Genomic DNA, 21705 nt, shown 5'->3' on the forward strand with positions numbered 1-21705 from the left:
AAAAGAAAAGCACAGTGTTAATGGGAAAACAAGTTTGAGAGTCTCTTCAATTTGCCAATTCTGCAGAAAAAGAAGTTCCACTTTACATACAATCAGAAATGCCACCAAGTGGACATAAAAGGAAAAAAATACTGAACTTAAGAACTCAAAAACAAAAATAAAACATGGCAGTGTCTGCATCTTGTATCTCCCTCAAATTGTTAGAAACAGCTATAGCCCAGATTGTATGTTCCCCTGTCAAACTTGTACAAAAAGGAGGCTGGAGTTTGGAAGGTGTAAGTATATTGGAAAGGAATTATAAGAAATTTCTTCCCAGTATCTAGAGGAAATTACTATTTTCAATTAATAAGACATCATCATCTCATATCCTGCTTGTAAATAGATGACTGCTTCTTTCAAAACTGGAATTACTGGTCATGTATTTAGGCTGAAAAGCATGATTATGTGAACCATATCACATGCTGATGACCTGCTGGAAGACAGCCTCAGCTGTTGCCTAACTGGCTGTGCCCTTCCACGCTGCGTTGCCTCCAGACTAAGCTGCTGCCTCTCACAACCAGTTTAGCCTGATCGCCACTGTCATCTCTGAGCCATCAATCCTGATGCTTTGTGCTGTCAGTTGCACTGCTGACCACATAGGCAGCTTCTTTCATATTGACCTGGCTGCTCCATGGTTGGCTTTTCCCTCTCCCCAAGAGTTATGTGTGTTCATTCTAAAATATATGGAAAATACAGAGAAGTAAATAAAAAGCAAAAATTAGAAATCACTGGCATTCTGGTTTACTCAGAGATAATCATTGTGTTTTGAGATGTTCCCTTCCAATCTTTATTCTTGTCCGTATATAGATGTATGTATATAATGTTGTTCAGATTTGAATTCCTTTTGATTGTTAATGAATTTATTTCTTGGGCCTCTCTAGGTCTTCATTTTGTAAGTTACCTATGCATTTTATCTTTTGCTTATGTTTCTAATGAGATATCAATTTTCCTATTATTTTTTATATATTAAGGATATAATCTTTTGCCTATCACTGTTCCATATGACCTCTCAAAACTAAGTAGAAGAATTTGGAAAGGAAGAATAGCTTATTAAAATCCTTTTTAGCTTACCTATGTGTTTGGCTAAACTGAGCATTCAACAAAAGGAAAATAGACTTGATTAATAGCTGACCAGATAAATAAGAAAGTGAAAGGAGGTGATGGCTTCAGCAGCTCATCCCATACCTGTTCTCTCACTCCAGTACAAAGTAAGATATTCTCAAGGGCTGGACCTTTGAGAATTTGAGAATTTTCCCTCAGGAAGAACATGACTTGCAATAAATGTAATATTGATGCTTCCTCTTACATCACAAAATTGCTGCTGTTAGACACTAATTTTTAATTTCTTGTTCCAAGGAATGTCATAAGTAGTTGTTTGAATCTCAAACTATTGACTATTTTTTTCAGTGAAACCTTCTCCTTTGTCTTAACTGGTGAAGATGGGAGCCGGTGGTTTGGTTACTGTAAGAAGCTCTTGGTAAGTCCCAGACCTGTGTTCCAGGCAGCTTTGGTCAAGAAACAATAGAGTCAGACTGGGAACTTCAGAAGCATAATTTCTAGATGAGTCTGGGGGCTACTCAATGATCTGTGTATTACAAAGAAGCTATGTTAGCTTTAAACAGTAAGAGCAGGGTGGAGGTTAGCCACAGAGTGTTTTGGAATAGAAAGGGTATGGATTTATTTTATTTGTCTGTAATAGATAATGAAAGCACTGACATTGTAACTGAAGTCAGTCTGCTTATGTTTGAGGAATGGAGTACAATGAGCTAGTCGAGGGAGCTCTGAGTTACTTTCTTCTTGCTTAGATGCCTTCATTAAGCTGGAATGAATCATACCATCTTTTTTTTTTTTTTTAGCATTTTTCCATCTTTCAGTGTTCCCTGAGAATGAGACCTTTGGTTCCTACTCTATACTAAGGAGTATTAAGAGGTATAAATAGTCCAAATTAGTAAAGACTTGTGCTACTTAATTTTGCTTTGTTGTTATTGTTGTTGTTTAGCCAGAAGGCAAAGGAAAGCGACTCCCTGAGGTATACTGCATGGTCAGTCGCCTAGGCTGCTTCAACCTTTTTTCAAAGGTGAGTGGAGAATGGGTGCTATGAAAGATGGTGTCCTTTCTGAGCCCTGAGTACATCTTTGTTTCTGATGGCTTCACTAGGCAATGTTAAGTGGCATAGACTTTTAACATTCTACTTTAGAAAGGGTTTTCCTTTAGTAGATTCGAACTACAGGTTTGAAGGCTTAAACTTAGATCTCTAAACCACATGATGTTGCCCTGTAATCCTCACTTGGGTTTGCTAAACCTTGCTGCTTAAAGCGGAACTTTGCCTGAAGTTTATCTTGTCTCATGTCTCTCCCAAGCACCAAACTGCAGGATATTATTGTGTTACTTTCTTTGCCCCTTCCTTGGTGATATAAAAAGGGGCTCCTTTCTAAAATTAAATTGATCTATTTTTGTAACTTTTCTTAGAGATTTAAAGATACCTCCAAGAGAAAGGAGGCCTTTAATGAACTTTTATTAAAGGTGGCAGAAGCTTATCTGTCTTAAAATCTGGTGATCGTATTATTTTCAAGTTTGTGCAGTTCCTTTAATAGGATTTCAGTTTTTCAGTTCCTTTAATAGGATTCTTTTATGTTTTTGAACTGAGTCCTTAATTAAAAAAAAAAAAAGATATGTTTTGTGTATGTAGATTCTAGACGAAGTAGAGAAAAGAAGAGAAATGTCTCCAGCTTTGGTTTACCCCTTCATGCGAAGTGTCATGGAAGCTCCTTTCCCAGCTCCTGGACGCACCATCACAGTGAAGAGCTACCTCCCTGGGGCTGGAGATGGGGTAAGTTAGTTAATTTTGAGGAGACTCGCTAGCTGCCAACACGCAGTCCTTATGCTAGTAGACCTTACGTGATAGAAACCTTTCTCCTTTTCATAAATTACACAGAGTGTGTTTCAGTCACAGAAGCACTAGAGAAACATCCAGTTCATCTGTGAGATTGTTGATCCTAGACCCCAAGAACCAGAGGTTTCTCTACCATTCATAGATTGAACCACTCATAAGTTGACCTGCAAGAGGTCAATTTCAATATGACAAATGTTGTCCGGTGGGATAAAAGATTTCACCAGAAATTTATGGCGTGAAACTATAAAGTATTAAGTCTTGAGATCAGTGTAGGCTGCTTCACAAACTGCAGCAGCCCCTCTCTCTTGAATTTAATCTGTAAAAGAGTGATAGGGTCCATTAGTATTGTCATTAGGGATCTTTTCCCACCTCAGCTCCCCTAATTGAAGTGTTTGCATTTCAGTCCATTGAACTGTGCCGACCACTGGACTCACGGCTGGAACATGTTGATTTTGAGTGTCTCTTTAAGTGCCTGAGCGTGTGCCATCTCATTCGAGTCTGTGCCTCTCTCCTTTTGGAGCGGAGGGTAATCTTTGTCGCCAACAGCCTAAGGTGAGAAATAAGTAAGATATGTCACATCAGACTGGGGTTTTACTTGTTCTTGGTGTTTTAGAATTTGGCCATATTAAAAAAAAAAAAAAAAAACGTTTAGGTAGGATCTCAATTACTTAATGCTGTAGAGACATGGATAATACAAAAGCTAATTGTGTTCAGCTATACCAGTCTCTTTTGAGGATTGCAATTAATTTACCTTTAAAATGTGTTTTGTTGAAACTTGTTAAAAATTGGTATTGATTCTCTGAGTATACACTAGTTTTAGCAATATAAATTGTGGGAAACAACTGGATTGAGATTAAAGATTTTCAGAAAATTAAGTTAAAAATTAAATAGAATGTTAATGAGTAATCACAGAATTGTTCATCTGCGATCACTGGTTTGTAATGCTGTAATGTCATATCTGACATGCTCACCATATGTTGCTGTTTATGTGATATCAGTTTGCTTTCTCCTCTGGCTAGCACCCTGTCAAAATGTGGTCATGCAGCGGTTGCCACACTGTATCCATTCACCTGGCAGCATACCTACATCCCAGTCCTGCCAGCATCTATGATTGACATTGTGTGCTCACCTACTCCATTCCTTATTGGAATCCTGTCTTGCTCCTTACCACAGCTCCAGGACCTACCCATTGAAGAGGTAATATGGGAGAATTAGTACCTGTGAAAAAGATTGCAGCACTGGCAAATGAAAACAAGTGATTTTTAACAGTGACGGATATGTCATTAATTAATGATAATATGTACTTATTATTGTTATGCTATCATATTTTTGTATCTGCTTATTAAAATGAGAAAAATACTATAGTACACATGAATCTGAAGTTATATCTTATTTATAGCATTGAACCATGGGCTAATTCTTGTGTTATTCTGAAGAATAGGTCTTTTTTTTTTTTTTAAATCATGCACAAAAACTACTCTGGGTTAATTTTTAAATTCTTTCAAATATAACATACATATAGAACAAAATGTATAGCTCAGTTAATTATCACAAAGTGAATGCTAATGGTAACCAACATTAGAATAGAATAGAGACATTACAGCCCTGGAAACAAAGTCCTCATCATGCCTTCTTTTTCTTGTTTTAAAAATTTTTTTTAATTATTCTTATTTATTGTTTGGCCATATTGTGTGGCATATGGGATCTTAGTTCCTGACCAGGGATCAAACCTCTGCCCCTACACTTGGAGCTTGGCATCTTGACCACTGGACTGCCAGGGAAGTCCCCCTCATGCTTTCCTCTAATCACTGTTCTCTAACCCCACTCCTTGCAAAAGGTAACTATTATCTTGAATTTTGATGCTCATTTTCTTGTTTTTCTTTATAACTTAACATCCTGGGCATGTATCCCTAGACAATATAGTTCAGTTTTGCCTGGTTTTAAGCTTGATATAAATGGATTCATACAGCAATATTTTTCTTTTCTTTTTTTTTCTTAGTCTGGCTTCTTTCAAGCAACATTATATCTTTAAGATTCACCCATGTTGTGAGTTTAACAGTAGTTTGATCATTCTGATTGTGTATAGTAATCCATTGTGTGAATGTACTGCAGTTTTCTCATCCATTCTACAGTTGATGGACATTTGAGTTGTTTCCAGTTTGGAGTTATTATTAATAATGCTGCTATAAATATTCTTGTTCATGACCCTTGGTACATATGTGCATACAGTTTTATGGGCAAATATTTGGAAATGGAATTGCTGGGTCATAGAGAAAACATATCTTCAACTTTAGTAAGTAAAGTCAAGCTTTTCCAAAGTACTTGTGCCAAGTTAAACTTCTTCCAGCAGTGTATGAGAGTTCCTGTTGCTCCATATCCTTGTCAGCCCTTGTTGTGATCAGTTCATATAATTTAGCTTATCAGATAGTTGTATTTTATTTTGGTTTTATTGGTATTCCTTGATTATGGTTGAGGGTGAGCATCTTTCTATATGTTTATTAGCCATTTGAATGTCAATTTTTGTAAAATCCATAGGCTGTCCTTCTGCTGAATTGATTACTTTCATTGATTTGTAAGAGGCCTTTTCATACTCTGAGTATGAACTCCTTTGTGGTTTGGCTTTTCATTCTCCAAAAAGATTTTTTTTTAATATGGAAATGCTCTTAATTTTAATGTGGCCAGAACTGTCAATCTTTTTTTTTTTTTTTAATGGTTAGTGTTTTTGTGTGTGTGTGTGTGAACTGCTTAAGTTTTTCTTAATATTAGCTTCATGTAAATAGCCTCCTCTGTTAGTTCCTGAAAGCTTTATTATAATGCCTTTAATTTTTGGCTCTTAAGCCTGGGGATTGATTTTTTATTTTATTTTTTTGTATATAATAGGAGGTAGGGAGAATTCCCTGGCAGTCTAGTGATTAGGACTCAGCACTTTCACTGCTGAGGATGTCAGTTCAGTCCCTGGTTGGGGAACTAAGATCTCACAAGCTGCGCGATATGACCAAAAAAGAAAGAAAGGAGGTAGGGATCATTTCATTTTTTTAAATATGGATAGCCTACTATCCGAGTACCACTTACTGAAAAAACTCTTCTTTATTACACTGATGGGTTAACCTCCCCCCTCCAATTTTTTTGAGAAATGATTTACATATAACATTGTGTTAGTTTAAATGTACAACATAATGATATGATTTTAGAAAAGGCAGAGGAACCAGATATCAAATTGCCAACATCCGCTGGATCATGGAAAAAGCAAGAAAGTTCCAGAAAAACATCTATTTCTGCTTTATTGACTATGCCAAAGCCTTTGACTGTGTGGATCACAATAAACTGTGGAAAATTCTGAAAGAGATGGGAATACCAGACCACTTGATCTGCCTCTTGAGAAATCTATATGCAGGTCAGGAAGCAACAGTTAGAACTGGACATGGAACAACAGACTGGTTCCAAACAGGAAAAGGAGTACGTCAAGGCTGTATATTGTCACCCTGCTTATTTAACTTCTATGCAGAGTGCATCATGAGAAACGCTGGAGTGGAAGAAACACAAGCTGGAATCAAGATTGCCGGGAGAAATATCAATAACCTCAGATATGCAGATGACACCACCCTTATGGCAGAAAGTGAAGAGGAACTCAAAAGCCTCTTGATGAAAGTGAAAGAGGAGAGTGAAAAAGTTGGCTTAAAGCTCAACGTTCAGAAAACGAAGATCATGGCATCTGGTCCCATCACTTCATGGGAAATAGATGGGGAAACAGTAGAAAACAGTGTCAGAGTTTATTTTTGGGGGCTCCAAAATCACTGCAGATGGTGACTGCAGCCATGAAATTAAAAGACGCTTACTCCTTGGAAGGAAAGTTATGTCCAACCTAGATAGCATATTCAAAAGCAGAGACATTACTTTGCCAACAAAGGTCCATCTAGTCAAGGCTATGGTTTTTCCTGTGGTCATGTATGGATATGAGAGTTGGACTGTGAAGAAGGCTGAGAACTGAAGAATTGATGCTTTTGAACTGTGGTGTTGGAGAAGACTCTTGAGAGTCCCTTGGACTGCAAGGAGATCCAACCAGTCCATGAAGGAGATCAGCCCTGTGATTTCTTTGGAAGGAATGATGCTAAAGCTGAAACTCCAATACTTTGGCCACCTCATGCAAAGAGTTGACTCATTGGAAAAGACTCTGATGCTGGGAGGGATTGGGGGCAGGAGGAGAAGGGGACGACAGAGGATGAGACGGCTGGATGGCATCACTGACTCGATGGATGTGAGTCTGAGTGAACTCCGGGAGTTGGTGACGGACAGAGAGGCCTGGCGTACTGCGATTCATGGGGTTGCAAAGAGTCAGACACGACTGAGCGACTGAACTGAACTGAATGATATGATATGATATATACCTATATTTGAGGGCTTCCTTGGTGACACTGGTGGTAAAGAATCCACCTACCAATGCATTAGGCATAAGAGACATGGGTTTGATCCCTGGGTCATGATGATGCCTTGGAGGAGGAAATGGCAACCCGCTCCAGTATTCTTGCCTGGAGAATCCCATGTACAGAGGAGCCTGGCAGGCTACAGTCCATAGGGTCACAAATAGTCAGACATGACTGAAAGGACTTCATACACACACACACATGCATATATTTCAAAATGATTACCACAGTAAGTTTAGTTAATATCCATCACCTAACATAGTTAGAAAAAGTTTTTTCTTGTGATGACAACTTTTAAGATGGACTCTTAGCAAGTTTCAAATATACAATATAGTATTGTTAACTGTAGTCACATGCTGTACATTACATATCCAGCACTTACTTACCTTATAACTGGAAATTTGTGCCTTTTGATTCCCTATACCCATTTTATCTATCTCCCAACCCATCTCTGGCAACCACCAATCTGTTCTCTGTATCTATGAATTCGGTTGTTTTAGATTCCACATGTAAGTGAGATCATATGGTATTTGTTTTTCTCTGCTTAACTTATTTCACTTAGCATCCACATTGTTACCATGGCCGGATTTCCTTCTTTTTATAGCTGAATAATATTCCATTGTATATATTGTATGTATATATTGTATGTATATATATACACCTCTTTATCTAGTCATCTGTATGGACAGTTAGGTTGTTTCATTGTTATGGCTGTTGTAAATAATGCTGCAGTGAACATGGGGGTGCAGCTATTCTTCAAAATAGTGATTTTGTTTCCTTTGGATACATGCCCAGAAGTGGCATTGCTAAATTATGTGCTGGTTCTATTTTTAATTTTTTGAGGAACCTCCTTACTGTTTCCAGAGTGGCAAAACCAATTTACATTTCCATAAAGAGTACACAATAGTTTCCTTTTCTCTACATTCTTGCCAGTATCTGTTATCTCTTGTCTTTTGTTAATAATCGTTCTAACAGGTGATAATATCACATTGTTGTTTTTTGGTCTGCATTTCTTTGATGTAGAGTATCTTTTCATATGTTTATTAGTCATCTGCATGCCTTCTTTGGAATAATGTCTATTCAATTCCTCTGCCTGTTTTTTGTTTTTTTTTCCTCTACCTGTTTTTAAATTGGATTCTTTGGGGTTTCTTTTTTTCCTGTTGAGTTGTATGAGTTCTTTATATGTTTTGGATATTAACCCCTTAACCAGTATATGAATTTCAGGTATTTTTCTCCCATTCTGTAGGTTTTCTTTTTATTTTACTGATGGTTTCCTTTGCTATTCAGAAGCTTTTTAGTTTGATGTAGTCCCACCTGCTTATTTTTGCCTTTGTTACCTGTGCTTTTGGTGTCAAATCCAAAAAATCATTGCTAAGACCAATGTAAAGATGCTACCCCGCTATGTTTTCTAGGAGTTTCATGATTTCAGGTCTTTGTTTAAGTCATTAATTCATTTTGAGTTGATTTTGTGTATGGTGTAAGATAGGGATCCAATTTTATTTTTTGGCATGCAGCTAATTTTCCTATAACCATTTGTTGAAGAGATTGTCCTTTCCCTGTTGTATATTCTTGGCTCCATTGTCATAAGCTAATGGACTATTTGTGAGGTTTATTTTTGAACCCTGTATTCTGTTCCATTAAGCTATGTGTCTGTTTTATACTAGTACTACACTGTTTTGATTGCTATAGCTTTGTAATAGTTTGAAATGAGAACGTATGATGGCCTCTACCTTTATTCTTCTTTCGTAAGATTGCTTTGGCTATTTGGGGTCTTTTGTGGTTCCACAGAAATTTTAGAATTGTTCTATTTCTGTGAAAATTGCCATTGGAATTTTGATGGGGATTGCACTGACTGTAGATTGCTTTGGGTAGTACAAACTTTTTAACAATATTGGTTCTTCCACTCCATGAGCACAGAATATCTTTCCATTTATTTGTGTATTGTTCAGTTCCTCTTACCAGTATCTTATAGTTTTCAGCATAGATATCTTTTACCTCCTTATTTAAATTTATTCCTAGGTATTTTATTCTTTTTGATATAGTTGAAGATGAAGTTGTTTTCTTAATTTATTTTTCAGATACTTTATTGTTAGCATATAGAAACATTCCTAATTTTGGTATTAACCTATTTTTTACTTTGTTACTATGCAAATTTTAAACATATGTAAAAATGAAAAAAGAATAAAATTAATTACCCTCCTTAAATACTTATAAAGTTTAGACTAATTGTACTACCTCTCTCCCATAATATTTTGAAGTATATCCTTATGTTATTTCATAATTCTAAATATTACAATATGAATATCTAAGCCTAAGATCATTTTAACATAATCACAATACCATTATCACACCTAAAAAATTTAATAACAGTTTTTAATATCAGAAAAATTCAATATTCAGATGTCTTAATTATTTCGTAAATTTTTCATAGCTTGAATTAGGTTCCAGATAAAGTCTATACACTGTATTTGGTTGGTGTGGTTTTTTTTAGTCTCTTTTAATCTCTAGGTGTGCCACCATCATTTTTTTTAACTTGAAATATTCTTTACTAATGTTGATGAGTTAGCTTTTAAATGGGCTAAAACTTTAATGCATAACAATATCCAATCACTTTATATACTGGAAACTATTATAATATTTAAGTCAGTTATATTTCAATTAAAAACAAAACCAAAAAACCCTTTAAGTTTAAAACTATTCCCATTGCATGAAAGAATCAAAGCATTCTTCCTGATCTAACAACGCCTAATGTATTTCTCTCTGAATGTCTCTGGTTTAACTTGTCTGGCTCCTTTATTCCATAGGTGCTGATAGTTGATCTCTGCGCAGACAAGTTTTTACAGGAGGTGGGTGACAAAGGAGATGATTACATAATGTTTGGGGATAATTGGCCAGAAAATATGTGAAAGTACTTAGAGAAGGTGACTCAGGCAAGACCTATAGTTCCTACATACACACTTGACTTGACACTGTGGCCAATCATACGAGATTGACCTGAAAAATTTGTCTTGGGTTCATAGCTGTCTGTCTCAATTTAAGGAAGGAGGAAACAGATTAAATGTCATTCTCAAAAGAGGTGACCCTCCCTTCAAGTCTTATGGGTTGATGTATAGGCCTCTAATTTAATTAAATTTAACAAGCATTCAACACCAGTTATTTCTAGATGTTCTGCTAGTCGGTCAGAAACTAAAGATGAGTAAGACACTCAGCTTGATCCCTCAGGCCTTACAGTTTAAAGGGGGAGAGGGAGCAGATATAGCCATAAAGTTTTAGAAATGATATATATTTGAAATTTGCCCAAGATACAGTAGGGGCGAAAAGAAATAGTCACTTATTCTGGATAGTGAAGAGGAGAATTAGAAAAGCCTTAGAGCAACCCTCTGTATGTAACCTGTATATAGGTTTGTGAGCACTGAACATAGGGTGAAAAGAATGTTTCTTGTTTCATAATCAATCAGCTCATCACATTTGAAACACCATTTATTTGGGAATGATCTTTGTAATATATCATATGACTTGGAGATGAGAACTATTTGGTTTGGAAACTTCCAAAGAGTCTTATAAGACATATTATTTATGTTTCTTAAATTTAATTAAGATGTTCCCTGGTGGCTCAGATGGTAAAGAATCTGCCTGCAGTGCAGGAGACCAGGGTTCAATCCCTGGGTGGGAAAGATCCTCTGGAGAAGGGAATGGCTACCTACTACAGTACTCTTGCCTGGAGAATCCCATGGACAAAAGAGCCTAGCAGGCTACAGCCCGCAGGGTCATAAAGAGTCGGACACGACTGAGCGACTAACACTTCCACACCAGAAACATCATGGATTCTGTTCAATGTAGGGAAGGAAGCTTCAGACAGACTCCTTTTAGCCGAAATACATACAAAGCCACCTGTGGCACCTGGGGGACTTTAATAGGGCCCTAAGTTTGAGACTTTCTCTCTCAAAGCTCATGAAAATCTCAATTTTCTTCTCTTAAGGTATCTGATGAGGATGAAATTCTACCACCTAAACTACAAGCTGCCCTGATACAGATTTTGGAAGAACGAAATGAAATATTGGCTCAGGAGCAGAATTTTTCACAAGGTATGAGACAAGTGGCTGAGGATTTAAGGTCAAGACAGTAAAAACCAAATGCCCAGCATCCTGCCAAAGCATATATAAAAGTAGTATGAGATTGCCTGTGCCTTCATAAACTGGTAGTCAGCTTCCTTGCTCACCCTCGATGTGCCAAGTCCTCTTCTTTTTCAGGACTTTGGCATTTGCTCAGTTCCATGTATGGAATGCTATTCCCCTAGGCACATGGCTCCTGCTCTTTGTTCTTGTAGGTCCATGCTCAAATGTCAGTTTCTTGGTGATGCTTTTCCTGACTGTCCTGTTTACACTTGTCCCCATTCCCTTAGCACTTCCTGTCCTCCTTCCTGACCTAATTTTTCTCCATGGCCTTCATCACCATCTGATGTGCTAGAGTGTAAGTTCTATGAGAACAGTGACTGTCTGTTTGTTTTCTATTTCCAATACTTTGAACAGCATTCACTAAATAGGTACTCAGTAAGTATTTGTTAAATGAAAAGATGAATAATATTTATTGGGTGGCTTACTGTATGCCAAGCATTATTTTAAGCACTTAGCATACATCTTATTTGATCCTTGTAATATCTGTATGAAGCAGGTATTATTATTTAATCCCCATTTTACAGATGAGAACTCAAAGGCTGTTTACTGATGGGGATCATTAGAGAAGGAGCAAGTTTAGAGGAGTAACTAAAAGTTCAGTTTTGAACATTAAGTTTGAGATACCTGAACGTGAAAGTCACTCAGTTGTGTCCGACTCTTTGCAACCCCATGGACTATGCAGTCCATGGAATTTCCCAGGCCTGAATACTGGAGTGGGTAGCCTTTCCCTTCTCCAGGGGATCTTCCCAACCCAGGGACCAAACCCAGGTCTCCCGTGTTTCAGTCGGATTCTTTACCAGCTGAGCCACAAGGGAAACCCAAGAATACTGGAGTGGATGGCCTATCTGTTCTTCAGTGGATCATCCTGACCCAGGAATTGAACAAAGCAAACTGGGGTATCCTGCATTGCAGGCGGATTCTTTACCAACTGAGCTATCAGAGAAGCCCATTCATTCTCTTAACAGTTTCATCTTCCCAACTCAGGGATCAAACCCAGGTCTCCCGCATTGTGGGCAGATTCTTTACCAGCTGAGTCATAAGGGAAGCCCAAGAATACTGGAGTGGGTAGCCTATCCCTTCTCCAGTAGATCTTCCCAACCCAGGAATCAAACCGGGGTCTCCTGCATTGCAGGTGGATTCTTTACCAACTAAGCTATCAGGGAAGCCCCTTGAGCTACCTATTGGATACCTATCTAATATCTGGCAGACATTCACCTGGAGATATCAAGTAGGCATTTATATACAAGAATTTGAAATTCAGAGGAAAGATTTAGGCTAGAGACATACATTGCTATTTTAAATCTGAGGAACCAGATGAGATAACCCAATAGAGTGAGTATAAGTAGAAAATTTAAACAATTTAAGGATTGAGCCCTGGTTGGGAATGATGTGCTTGAATTTATAACTTTTGACAGTTGGAAGAGAAGAATCCAGCAAAGGAGACTAAAAAGAGCAGCTAGTGAAGTAGGTGGAAAACACAGGAGTATGGATTGCAGAAGCTGAGTGAAGAAAGTATTCCATGAAGGAAAGACTAAACAGTTATATTTAATGCCGCAAAGAGGCCAATAATATGAAAACTGAGAATTGACCAGTGGATTTGACAATGGGAAGGGCTCTGGAAACCTTGGTAACAGCAGATTCAATGAAAAGGTGGGAAGAAAGTGAGACGGGGGTAAGTTCAAGAGAAAACTAGAATGACCTTCATCTTTTTGTAAAATTTTAGCAGAAGAGCAAAAGGCCAAGAATAGCTAAGACACTCCTGAAAAAAAACAAGATTGACGAGCTTGCCCTACAGAACATCAAGATTAACTATAAGGTCATAGTAATTAAGATTATTTGGGTTCAGAAGAAGCAAACAGAGCAATAAAAATGGGAAGAATAGAGAATGCACATGCATAAGGAAACTTGATTTGTGTCAGTCAGTGCCAGCACTGAATAGCAGTGGGAAAAGAATGAACCATTTGGTAAACAGTTCTAGGGCAACTGGTTTTCCACATGAAAAGAAACAGAGATGGATCTGTACTCCACATTATACACAGAATTAATTAGGATAAATTAAAGACTTAATGTTACAAGTAAAACATTTAAAATGTTTAGAAAATGATAGAAACTATTTTATGTTTGGGGACAGTAATGGATTTCTGAAATGTGGCACAAAGAACACAGACTATAAAGGATAAGATTGATTAGTTTGACTGTGCTAATTTAAAAATTTTACTATTTATTTATTTGGCTGCGTTGGGTCTTTAGTTGCAGAAAAATGTGGGATTTTTTTTCTTTTTAGTTGTAGCACGTGGAATCTTTTTGTGGCATATGAGATCTTTTTTAGTTGTAGCCTGTTGGGTTCCACTTATTGGACCTGGGATCAAACTCAGGTCCCTGCGTTGGGAGCATGGAGTCTTAGCCACTGGACCACCCAGGAAAGTCCCTGACTATGTTAAATTTTAAAATTTTCTGTTCATCAAGGGACACCATGGAAAAGGAATAAAAAACAAGATACAAACTAAATGAAGACATTTTCAACAAATATAACTAACAAAGGAATAGTATCTAAAATTTAGTTTTTAAAATTCCTCCAATTTAAAAGTAAAAAGATGGTCAACCCAAGAGAAAAATGGGGGAAAGATATGAACAATCATTTCATAGAAGAGGAAATATGAAAGGCCAACAAATATATGAAAAGATATAGAACCTCATCAAAATCAGGAAAATGTAAATTAAAACCACACTGAGATACCATTTTATATCCACCATATTGGTAAAAATTTTAAAGTCTGACAGTATCAAGTATTGATGAGAATGTTTAAATTAGTTCAGTACCTTTGGAAAAACAATTTGGCATCATCTAGTAACGTTAAAGGTGTATATATCCTGCTACTGCTGCTACTAAGTCACTTTAGTCGTGTCCGACCCTGTTCGACCCCATAGATGGCAGCCCACCAGGCTCCCCCGTCCCTGGGATTCTCCAGGCAAGAACACTGGAGTGGGTTGCCATTTCCTTCTCCAGTGCATGAAAGTGAAGAGTGAAAGTGAAGTCGCTCAGTCATGTCCGACTCTTAGCGACCCCATGGTCTGCAGCCCACCAGGCTCTTCCCTCCATGGGATTCTCTAGGCAAGAGTACCGGAGTGGGTACAACCCAACAATTCCATTTTAAATATATACACAAGAGAGCTCTTGCACATGATAACTAGGAAACAAGTACAGTAATTTTTGTAGTGGTATTATATGTGATAGCAAAAACTAGAAACAACCTCAGTGTCCACTGACAAGAGAATATAGCGTTAAAAAAGAATCTTAAAAACACACACTGAGGACTTCCAGTGGTTAAGAGTCTGCCTGCCAATGCAGGGACACCAGTTCTATCCCTGGTCCCAGAAGATTCCACAAGCTGGAGCAACTAAACCTGTGTGCCACAACTACCCAAGACTGCACACCCTAGAGCCGGTGCTCTGCAGTAAGAGAAGCCATTGCAGTGAGACGCCCACACACCGCAACTCGAGAGTAGCCCCGCTCATCGCAACTAGAGAACGCCTCTGCTCAGAAACAAAAACCCAGCGCAGCCAAAAAAAAAAGATTAAACATACACACACACTGAATAAAATAATAAGTTTCAGTAGAAGATAATGTTTTATATAATGTTCAAAGACATACAGAACCTTGTTAGGGGTTGGGGTTAAGTTGTTGGGGTTGCATGTGTGTAGTAAGACTACGTAAAGTAAATGAAATACCAAAATTCCAAATAACGGTCACCCTCTATTGGAAAGTAGGGGAAGAATACCACTGAGAGGACATCACACAGAGAACTTCAGAGATACACGTGATGTTCTGTTCTAATCTTGATGGTGGGCATTTGTGTGGTCATTTCATTGCTGGGCTTATGAAATATTCATGCATGTAAAAGAATGTATAATGTATATACATTAAAAGAGAAACAAAGGATGGGAGATAAGGTATTGAAAAACATAATTTTTAAAAGAAAGGGAATTAGGTGTAAGAAAGTGGGTTGTTGTTTAGTCGCTAAGTCGTATCCTACTCCTTGTGACCCTATGGACTGTAGGTCGCCAGGCTTCTCTGTCCGTGGGATTTCCCAGGCAAGAATACTGAAGTGGGTTGCCGTTTCCTTCTCCAGGAGATTGTCCCAACCAAGGGATTGAACCCAAGTCTCTTACATTGGCAGGCAATTCTTTACCGCTGAGCCACTAGGGACCCCCTAAGTATAAACAAATCTTCCGAGAAATTTTTTGCTGTAAACTGGAGGAGGGATGGGACAATAACTGGAAGGAATGAGAGAGTGGGGCAAAAGTGTTGACCATAAAAGCAGTGATGGATTCTCAGTTGCAGAAAAAAACAGATGAGAAGAAAGTCTGTTGAACAAAATATAATGGAAATCTAGATTAGAATAAAAACATAAGGACTTCCCTGGTAGTCCCAAGGCTAAGACTCCGTGCCCCCAATGCAGGGGGCCCAGGTTCAGCCACTGGTCAGAGAAGTACATTGCACATGCCACAACTAAGACCCAGCATAGCCAAATAAATAAATAACTTAAAAAAAATTAAAAATGTAATGTCAAGAGTGGGGTTTAGGGGAGAATGGATACACATATATGTATGGCTGAGTCGCTTTGCTGTAAAACCTGAAACTATCACAACATTGCTAACTGGCTACACTCCAACATAAAATAAAAAACTTAAAAAATGTAATGTCAGAAGAGACCTTAGAAATTGCCTAATCAGCCACCTCGTTGTGCAGATACAGAAAGAGAGGCCCTGAGAGGTAAAACAAGTTGCCCACTATTATACAGCTGTTTCATGGTAGAAATCTGATTAAACCTCAGTCCCAGATTCCCAGTCAGCCCACAGGAAAGAGCAAGAGACACACTGTGCTAGATTACAGTGGTTAAGAATCACCTGACTTGGGGGTTCCTGCAGCTTCTCTCTGGTACTGGGTGAGGTGACCTGAGAATGTCTTTGATTTGAGCTTGATTTTCCTCAGCTGTAACAAGGAAATGATACGTCTGCCTGTCTGGATTATTACTACATTTGTAAAAGCACTCATTAAATTATTATTTATTATGGAATAATCATGATGCAATATGAAATGAGAAAGTTGAGTGAGAAACTGATTTGGTGGAGAAATATAATGAATTTGGTTTTGACATGCATTGTTTATTTATGTGATTTATAGTCTACCAATTTCCTAAAAGGACCTGAGATGGTGACTTTTTGTTTTTGGCTGAGCCTTGTGGCTTGTAGCCAGAGAAGGTAATGGCACCCCACTCTAGTACTCTTGCCTGGAAAATCCCATGGACGGAGGAGCCTGGTAGGCTCCAGTCCATGGGGTCGCTAAGAGTTGGGGACAACTGAGTGACTTCACTTTCACTTTTCACTTTCATGCATTGGAGAAGGCAATGGCAACCCACTCCAGTGTTCTTGCCTGGAGAATCCCAGGGACAGAGGAGCCTAGTGGGCTGCCGTCTGTGGGGTCGCACAGAGTCGGACACGACTGAAGCGATTTAGCAGCAGCAGCAGCAGTGGCTTGTAGCGTCTTAGTTCCCAGACCAGGGTTCAAACCTGTGCCCTGGGCAATGATAGCACAGAGTCCTAACCACTAGACTGCCAGGAAATGCCCTAGATGGTGACTTTTAGACAAAAGGAATATAAATGCTAATGGGACAGCCAATTGATGATCACCTAAAATGTAGCCTGAAAGTGTGGAAGGTGAATTTTTGTGAAATATCAGGACTGGAGATCTGAGGTTGAGAATTATTGACAAAGAAAGTCAGCTCTCTCTCCATGCCAGTTAGCTCTTTAAGGAAAGGAATGTTGAAGAGAAGGGGTCCAAAGACCAATCCCAGGAAGAAGAAGAAGAGTCAAGAGTAAAACAAATATTTGGTCATAAAGGCAGGAGAGGAATCAGGAAGACCATCAAATTGTGGGAGACAGAAGGAATGAGGAGGAGGGCAGCACAAGTGCAGCATAGAGTTTTAAGGAGGATTAAAAATTGAAGAGTAGGTTAAACTCAGCTGGTTCTCACTGGTCTTTGAAAGAGCAGTTCCAGGGAAATTACAGATGTGCAGACCACAGTATGTGTGGGAAGACAGTGACGGTAAGGATATAAGCCATTTGCTATTTTTCTGGTCATGAAGAGAGCAAGAAAGCTGAGAATGAGGATTCCTATATTTATTCTCTGACCTTTAATCTATGATTCCCTAGGTGTCACTTTTATAACCAGAGCCAGTGTCCCTATAAACACAAAACTTAGGGGATTTTTTTTCCCCTTTCTATTTTCTTTCATTTTGCAGAAGATGTGACACTCAACTCTCTGGTGTCCGAAGCATTTGTCAGGTTTTTTGTGGAGCTGGTGGGACATTATTCTTTGAGCATGACTGTCACTGAGCGTGGGGAGCGTGTATTCCAAAGGGAGCCATTTCGTAAATCTCACACCTCCCGAAGTGTACGCCACTTCCTGGATCTCTTCATGGAAACTCAAATGTTTGCAGGATTCATCCAGGACCGAGAGCTTCGGAAAAGTGGGGTGAAAGGTCAGTTTCATCCTAAAGGTCTCCCTCTGTATTTAGTGAACACTTGAAAGATTTGAAAATAATATAAACAAAAAATAACATAAGGCTACAAGGACTCACGATCAGTTGTTTATTATGGGAAAATTTTTATTTTGTGATATTGTTTTAGCTCCGGAAGCACACTGGTAATGAGCACAGAGTTTTATTCAGTTGATTTTTCAGTCTTGAGTGTATGACAGTTTGAGCAGCATGAGTTTTCTTTGTAGGTTTGTTTGAGGTCCGGGCGCTCCAATATTTGGAAACAATTCCTGAGTCTGAGCCCAGCGGAGTGAATAGAATTTTGCGAAGTCTTGGTAAGTTGCTGTGTTTTCCTATTATTATTAGATAAATATAGTAAAAAAAAAAAAAAAAAAAAGATAACAAACTTTTGTGTAAGCATGCCTCATCACAAAAGCTTTACCATCACATCAACAATATAACCTCGCATACAGTGACCAGAAACCATTACCCTATTTCCACAGTGTTTGGAGAATGACAAGACTCTCAGACGTTAGGATTCTCCGTCAGAGTTGTCCATGGGACTGTTTTCCTCAGATGAAGCTTCCTTATAAGAATTTTGCATACCATAATTATTCATCTTTTTCTAGACCACATCCTATGGAGAATCTTATTAAAAACTGCACCTTTTTCCAGAAAAATACCCTTGGAGCATATAAACACATTTTGCATATACTTTTAGGGTGTTCATGGACCCCCTTGAAGCCCATCCATGCACTCCAGGTTAAAAATACCTGGTTAAGGGCATCTGAAGCAAAAGAGGATTTCCTGCAAGTCTCTAATTTTACACTTCAAATTATGCCTAGGGCTGTTACTTTATCTTTATACCACAGTGTTAGATTAGATCAGTGGTTTTCAGCTGTGACTACAATATTAGACTCTCTGGAGAACTTAAATGAAAATTCAGGGAATTCCCTGGAGGTCCTGTGGTTAGAACTTGGAGCCTCCACTGCAATTGGCATGATTCAATCCCTTCTCGGGAAACTAAGATCCCACACTGCAGGGTGCATGGTGCGGCAAAAAAAAAATTAATAAAATCCACTCCCACCCCTCACCAGGCTCCAGGAAATCTCTGGAGAGCAGGAAAAGCAATTTTAACCTGCAGTCAGATTTGAAAATGGCAGGATTAGATAATGTCTGAGTTTCCTTCTATGTCTACAAATAGACGTTTGGGGGTTCTGTGTGTGTATGTTTGGTTTAGGTTTTTTGGTGGTTAAACACATCAACTGATAACTTGAGATGGCAGCTTACTCCTGGGCTGTTCTGAATGACTAGGTTTAATCCCTTGCATCAAATAATGTATCCTAAATAAAAATTAACTAATGAGAGTTCACTCTTTTTTTCCTTTAGGAAGCAAAATGAAATTTCTGCAGAAGAAATGAAATCTTGACTGCCTCCATCCTGAATAGAACAGAAACTGCCAAAGAAACTATTTTTCCAAGAGTCAGGATGCCCTGAAGTATTCTACAAAATGTTGAAAGGTTACAGAGTGGGCCAGGTTCTTGGAGGAGGATTCTCCTGTTGCTGCTGTAGTAACCACTGGAGAATTGTTGGGAGTAGTCTGGAACCTATACTTCCTTTACTCTGTCTGCCTCCAGATTTTTTCAAGTGGCCTTTTGAGTCTTGGCTCATTCTTTGTGTTTTGAGTTTAGCCTATGAAGACACTTGTCTTTTACAAGAGAAGGACATGGTGTTGCATTTTTTAAAACAGCTCAAAGTCGAGCACAGTGAGAAAAGTGCTGCATTTAAGGTACTAGGGAGGCATGATACAAGTAGAGGACACAAGCCCTTCACACGTAATTCTCATCACTGAAATACCATGGCAGCTTTAAACCTATGGGCTGTTTAAGGAATATACTCATCTCTTTTTTGAGGGGCGGGGTGGGGGGGAAGTGTTTAAAGCTAGGGGAATCTCACATGGAAGTCCTATTTATTAACACTGTTGTTGAGTATCTTATAAAAATAGATACCCTACAACATTCCTTCCACATTGTGTGGCACTTGGGTAGCTTGTCCCTCATGTATCGACATTAAACATTGGGAAATTATAGCTAATAGGGGGACTTCCCTGGTGGTTCAGTGCATAAGACTCCACACTTCCACTGCAGGGGACAGTTTCCATCCCTGGTCAGAGAGCTAAGATCCCACGTGCTGTGTGACATGACCGGAAGAGAAAAAATATATAACTAATAGGAAAATTTTGTCTCAAGGGCATGAAAACTACCTTCTTTTTCAGGGTCCATCTTGCGCCGTGAATGCTACGTGTGTGTATGTCATCTTTAATTTACTCTTTAAATCAACTGTTTGCATCTCTCATTTCATTGATGAAGAAAGTGGAATTCAGAGTTTAAATAACTTTAAACTGAAGCCAGGACCATTCATTTTTTTTAAAACAAAACTGGTTATTCCTACAGATGGAAAATTGGGCTCTGTGGGATTATAGCTATTGGAAAAGGTTTTTTTGTTTTGTTTTTTGCTTTAAGCTGAAGTGCGCCAGAGCCAACTTGCAGCTCTGAGGATACAGGACTTCATGCTACAGGTGTCCAGCTGAGACTCTTTTCTTGGTTCTTCTAGAAATGTTGGACTTTTTCTCTAAATTGGACTCAGAATATGGACATTTCCTGGGCACACACCACATAATCACCCCAACTTTTAATATCTAAAGTAGTAGCAGTGATTTGAAAGAGAAATTTGTCAGCCATGGTGTAATTTTAATTGATAAATGTTATAGCAAGTGTCAGTTTGTTTTCTTCAACTCCTGCTGATGGCTTTAACTGCATAAAAAATATTCAAACTTAAAACATCGTTAAGTTGTGTTATGATACAACTTACTGACTTTTGCAGTATTGTCATTACAACCCATTCAGGTGTGTGTGGATGGATCTGAAGCAGACAACATGTAAGATGGGTGCTGTCTAATACAATTCCTATAGATGTGGGTCCAGAAAAATAGAACTGAGCCCGTGTCTTAAAAAAAATAAATGTTTATTAAGCAGCTTACCCCAGTGGGACTTTTACCAGACATTTCCCCATTTGGTCTCTTCTGACACTCCCACCCTGAGGGAACAATCAGTAACTGGGAATTGAGTGTTTATCCCTCTGTGAGGAGCCCTTTACTTCAGGGATGGGAGTCTTATTTTTATCCCTCCCATCTGAAGCTGCTTCCTTAAGTCTGTTTTGTTTTGTTTTTGTAAAGAATTACGAATTCTGGACATGTTTGTAAGATAATCGCTCAAGATTTGTATAAAATATTGTTCACAGATCTTTTAATGAATAAACACAAAAAAATACCATGGAGCTCTTGGAGAATTTAAAATAAAATTGCTTAAGTTGTAAAGATGTTTTACTTCATTTAAATCGAAAGCTAACACACTTATCTAAAGGTAGGTAAAGGATAAACAGTCCTAAAGTAACCAAGCCTGATAACCGTGGCCAACATTTTCAAGCTCTTGGCGAAGTCCGGGTCTAGATTTGCACACCGGCACAGGGTATACTGCTGCTACATTACTTGGTCTTTCCCTGCTTGGTCGAAGGGAACTAGAAGCCAGGGACCAGACGAGCATCAGCAATAGCAGGAATGGTTGGAGGCAATGAGAAGA

General features: G+C 38.4%; 1 protein-coding gene across 3 annotated transcripts in view; it reads left to right on the plus strand.

The window, feature by feature from the left end:
- Nucleotides 1-21403, plus strand: part of DENND2C (DENN domain containing 2C) — a 93222-nt gene extending 71819 nt beyond the window's left edge. For 2 of the 3 annotated variants that reach the window (XM_027535994.1, XM_027535996.1), the window contains exons 10-19: nucleotides 1447-1516; nucleotides 2039-2116; nucleotides 2729-2869; nucleotides 3336-3484; nucleotides 3952-4129; nucleotides 10158-10199; nucleotides 11333-11438; nucleotides 17831-18070; nucleotides 18316-18402; nucleotides 19457-21403. In XM_027535994.1, the coding sequence (XP_027391795.1) occupies nucleotides 1447-1516; nucleotides 2039-2116; nucleotides 2729-2869; nucleotides 3336-3484; nucleotides 3952-4129; nucleotides 10158-10199; nucleotides 11333-11438; nucleotides 17831-18070; nucleotides 18316-18402; nucleotides 19457-19488 (1123 nt within the window). In that variant the 3' untranslated portion in view covers nucleotides 19489-21403. The remainder of the gene's footprint in view (nucleotides 1-1446; nucleotides 1517-2038; nucleotides 2117-2728; nucleotides 2870-3335; nucleotides 3485-3951; nucleotides 4130-10157; nucleotides 10200-11332; nucleotides 11439-17830; nucleotides 18071-18315; nucleotides 18403-19456) is intronic. The other variant, XM_027535997.1, reaches the window with a different exon arrangement.
- The last annotated feature ends 302 nt before the right edge of the window (nucleotides 21404-21705 follow it).

This window comes from Bos indicus x Bos taurus, chromosome 3 (genome assembly GCF_003369695.1).
Source record: "Bos indicus x Bos taurus breed Angus x Brahman F1 hybrid chromosome 3, Bos_hybrid_MaternalHap_v2.0, whole genome shotgun sequence".
NCBI lineage: Eukaryota > Metazoa > Chordata > Mammalia > Artiodactyla > Bovidae > Bos > Bos indicus x Bos taurus.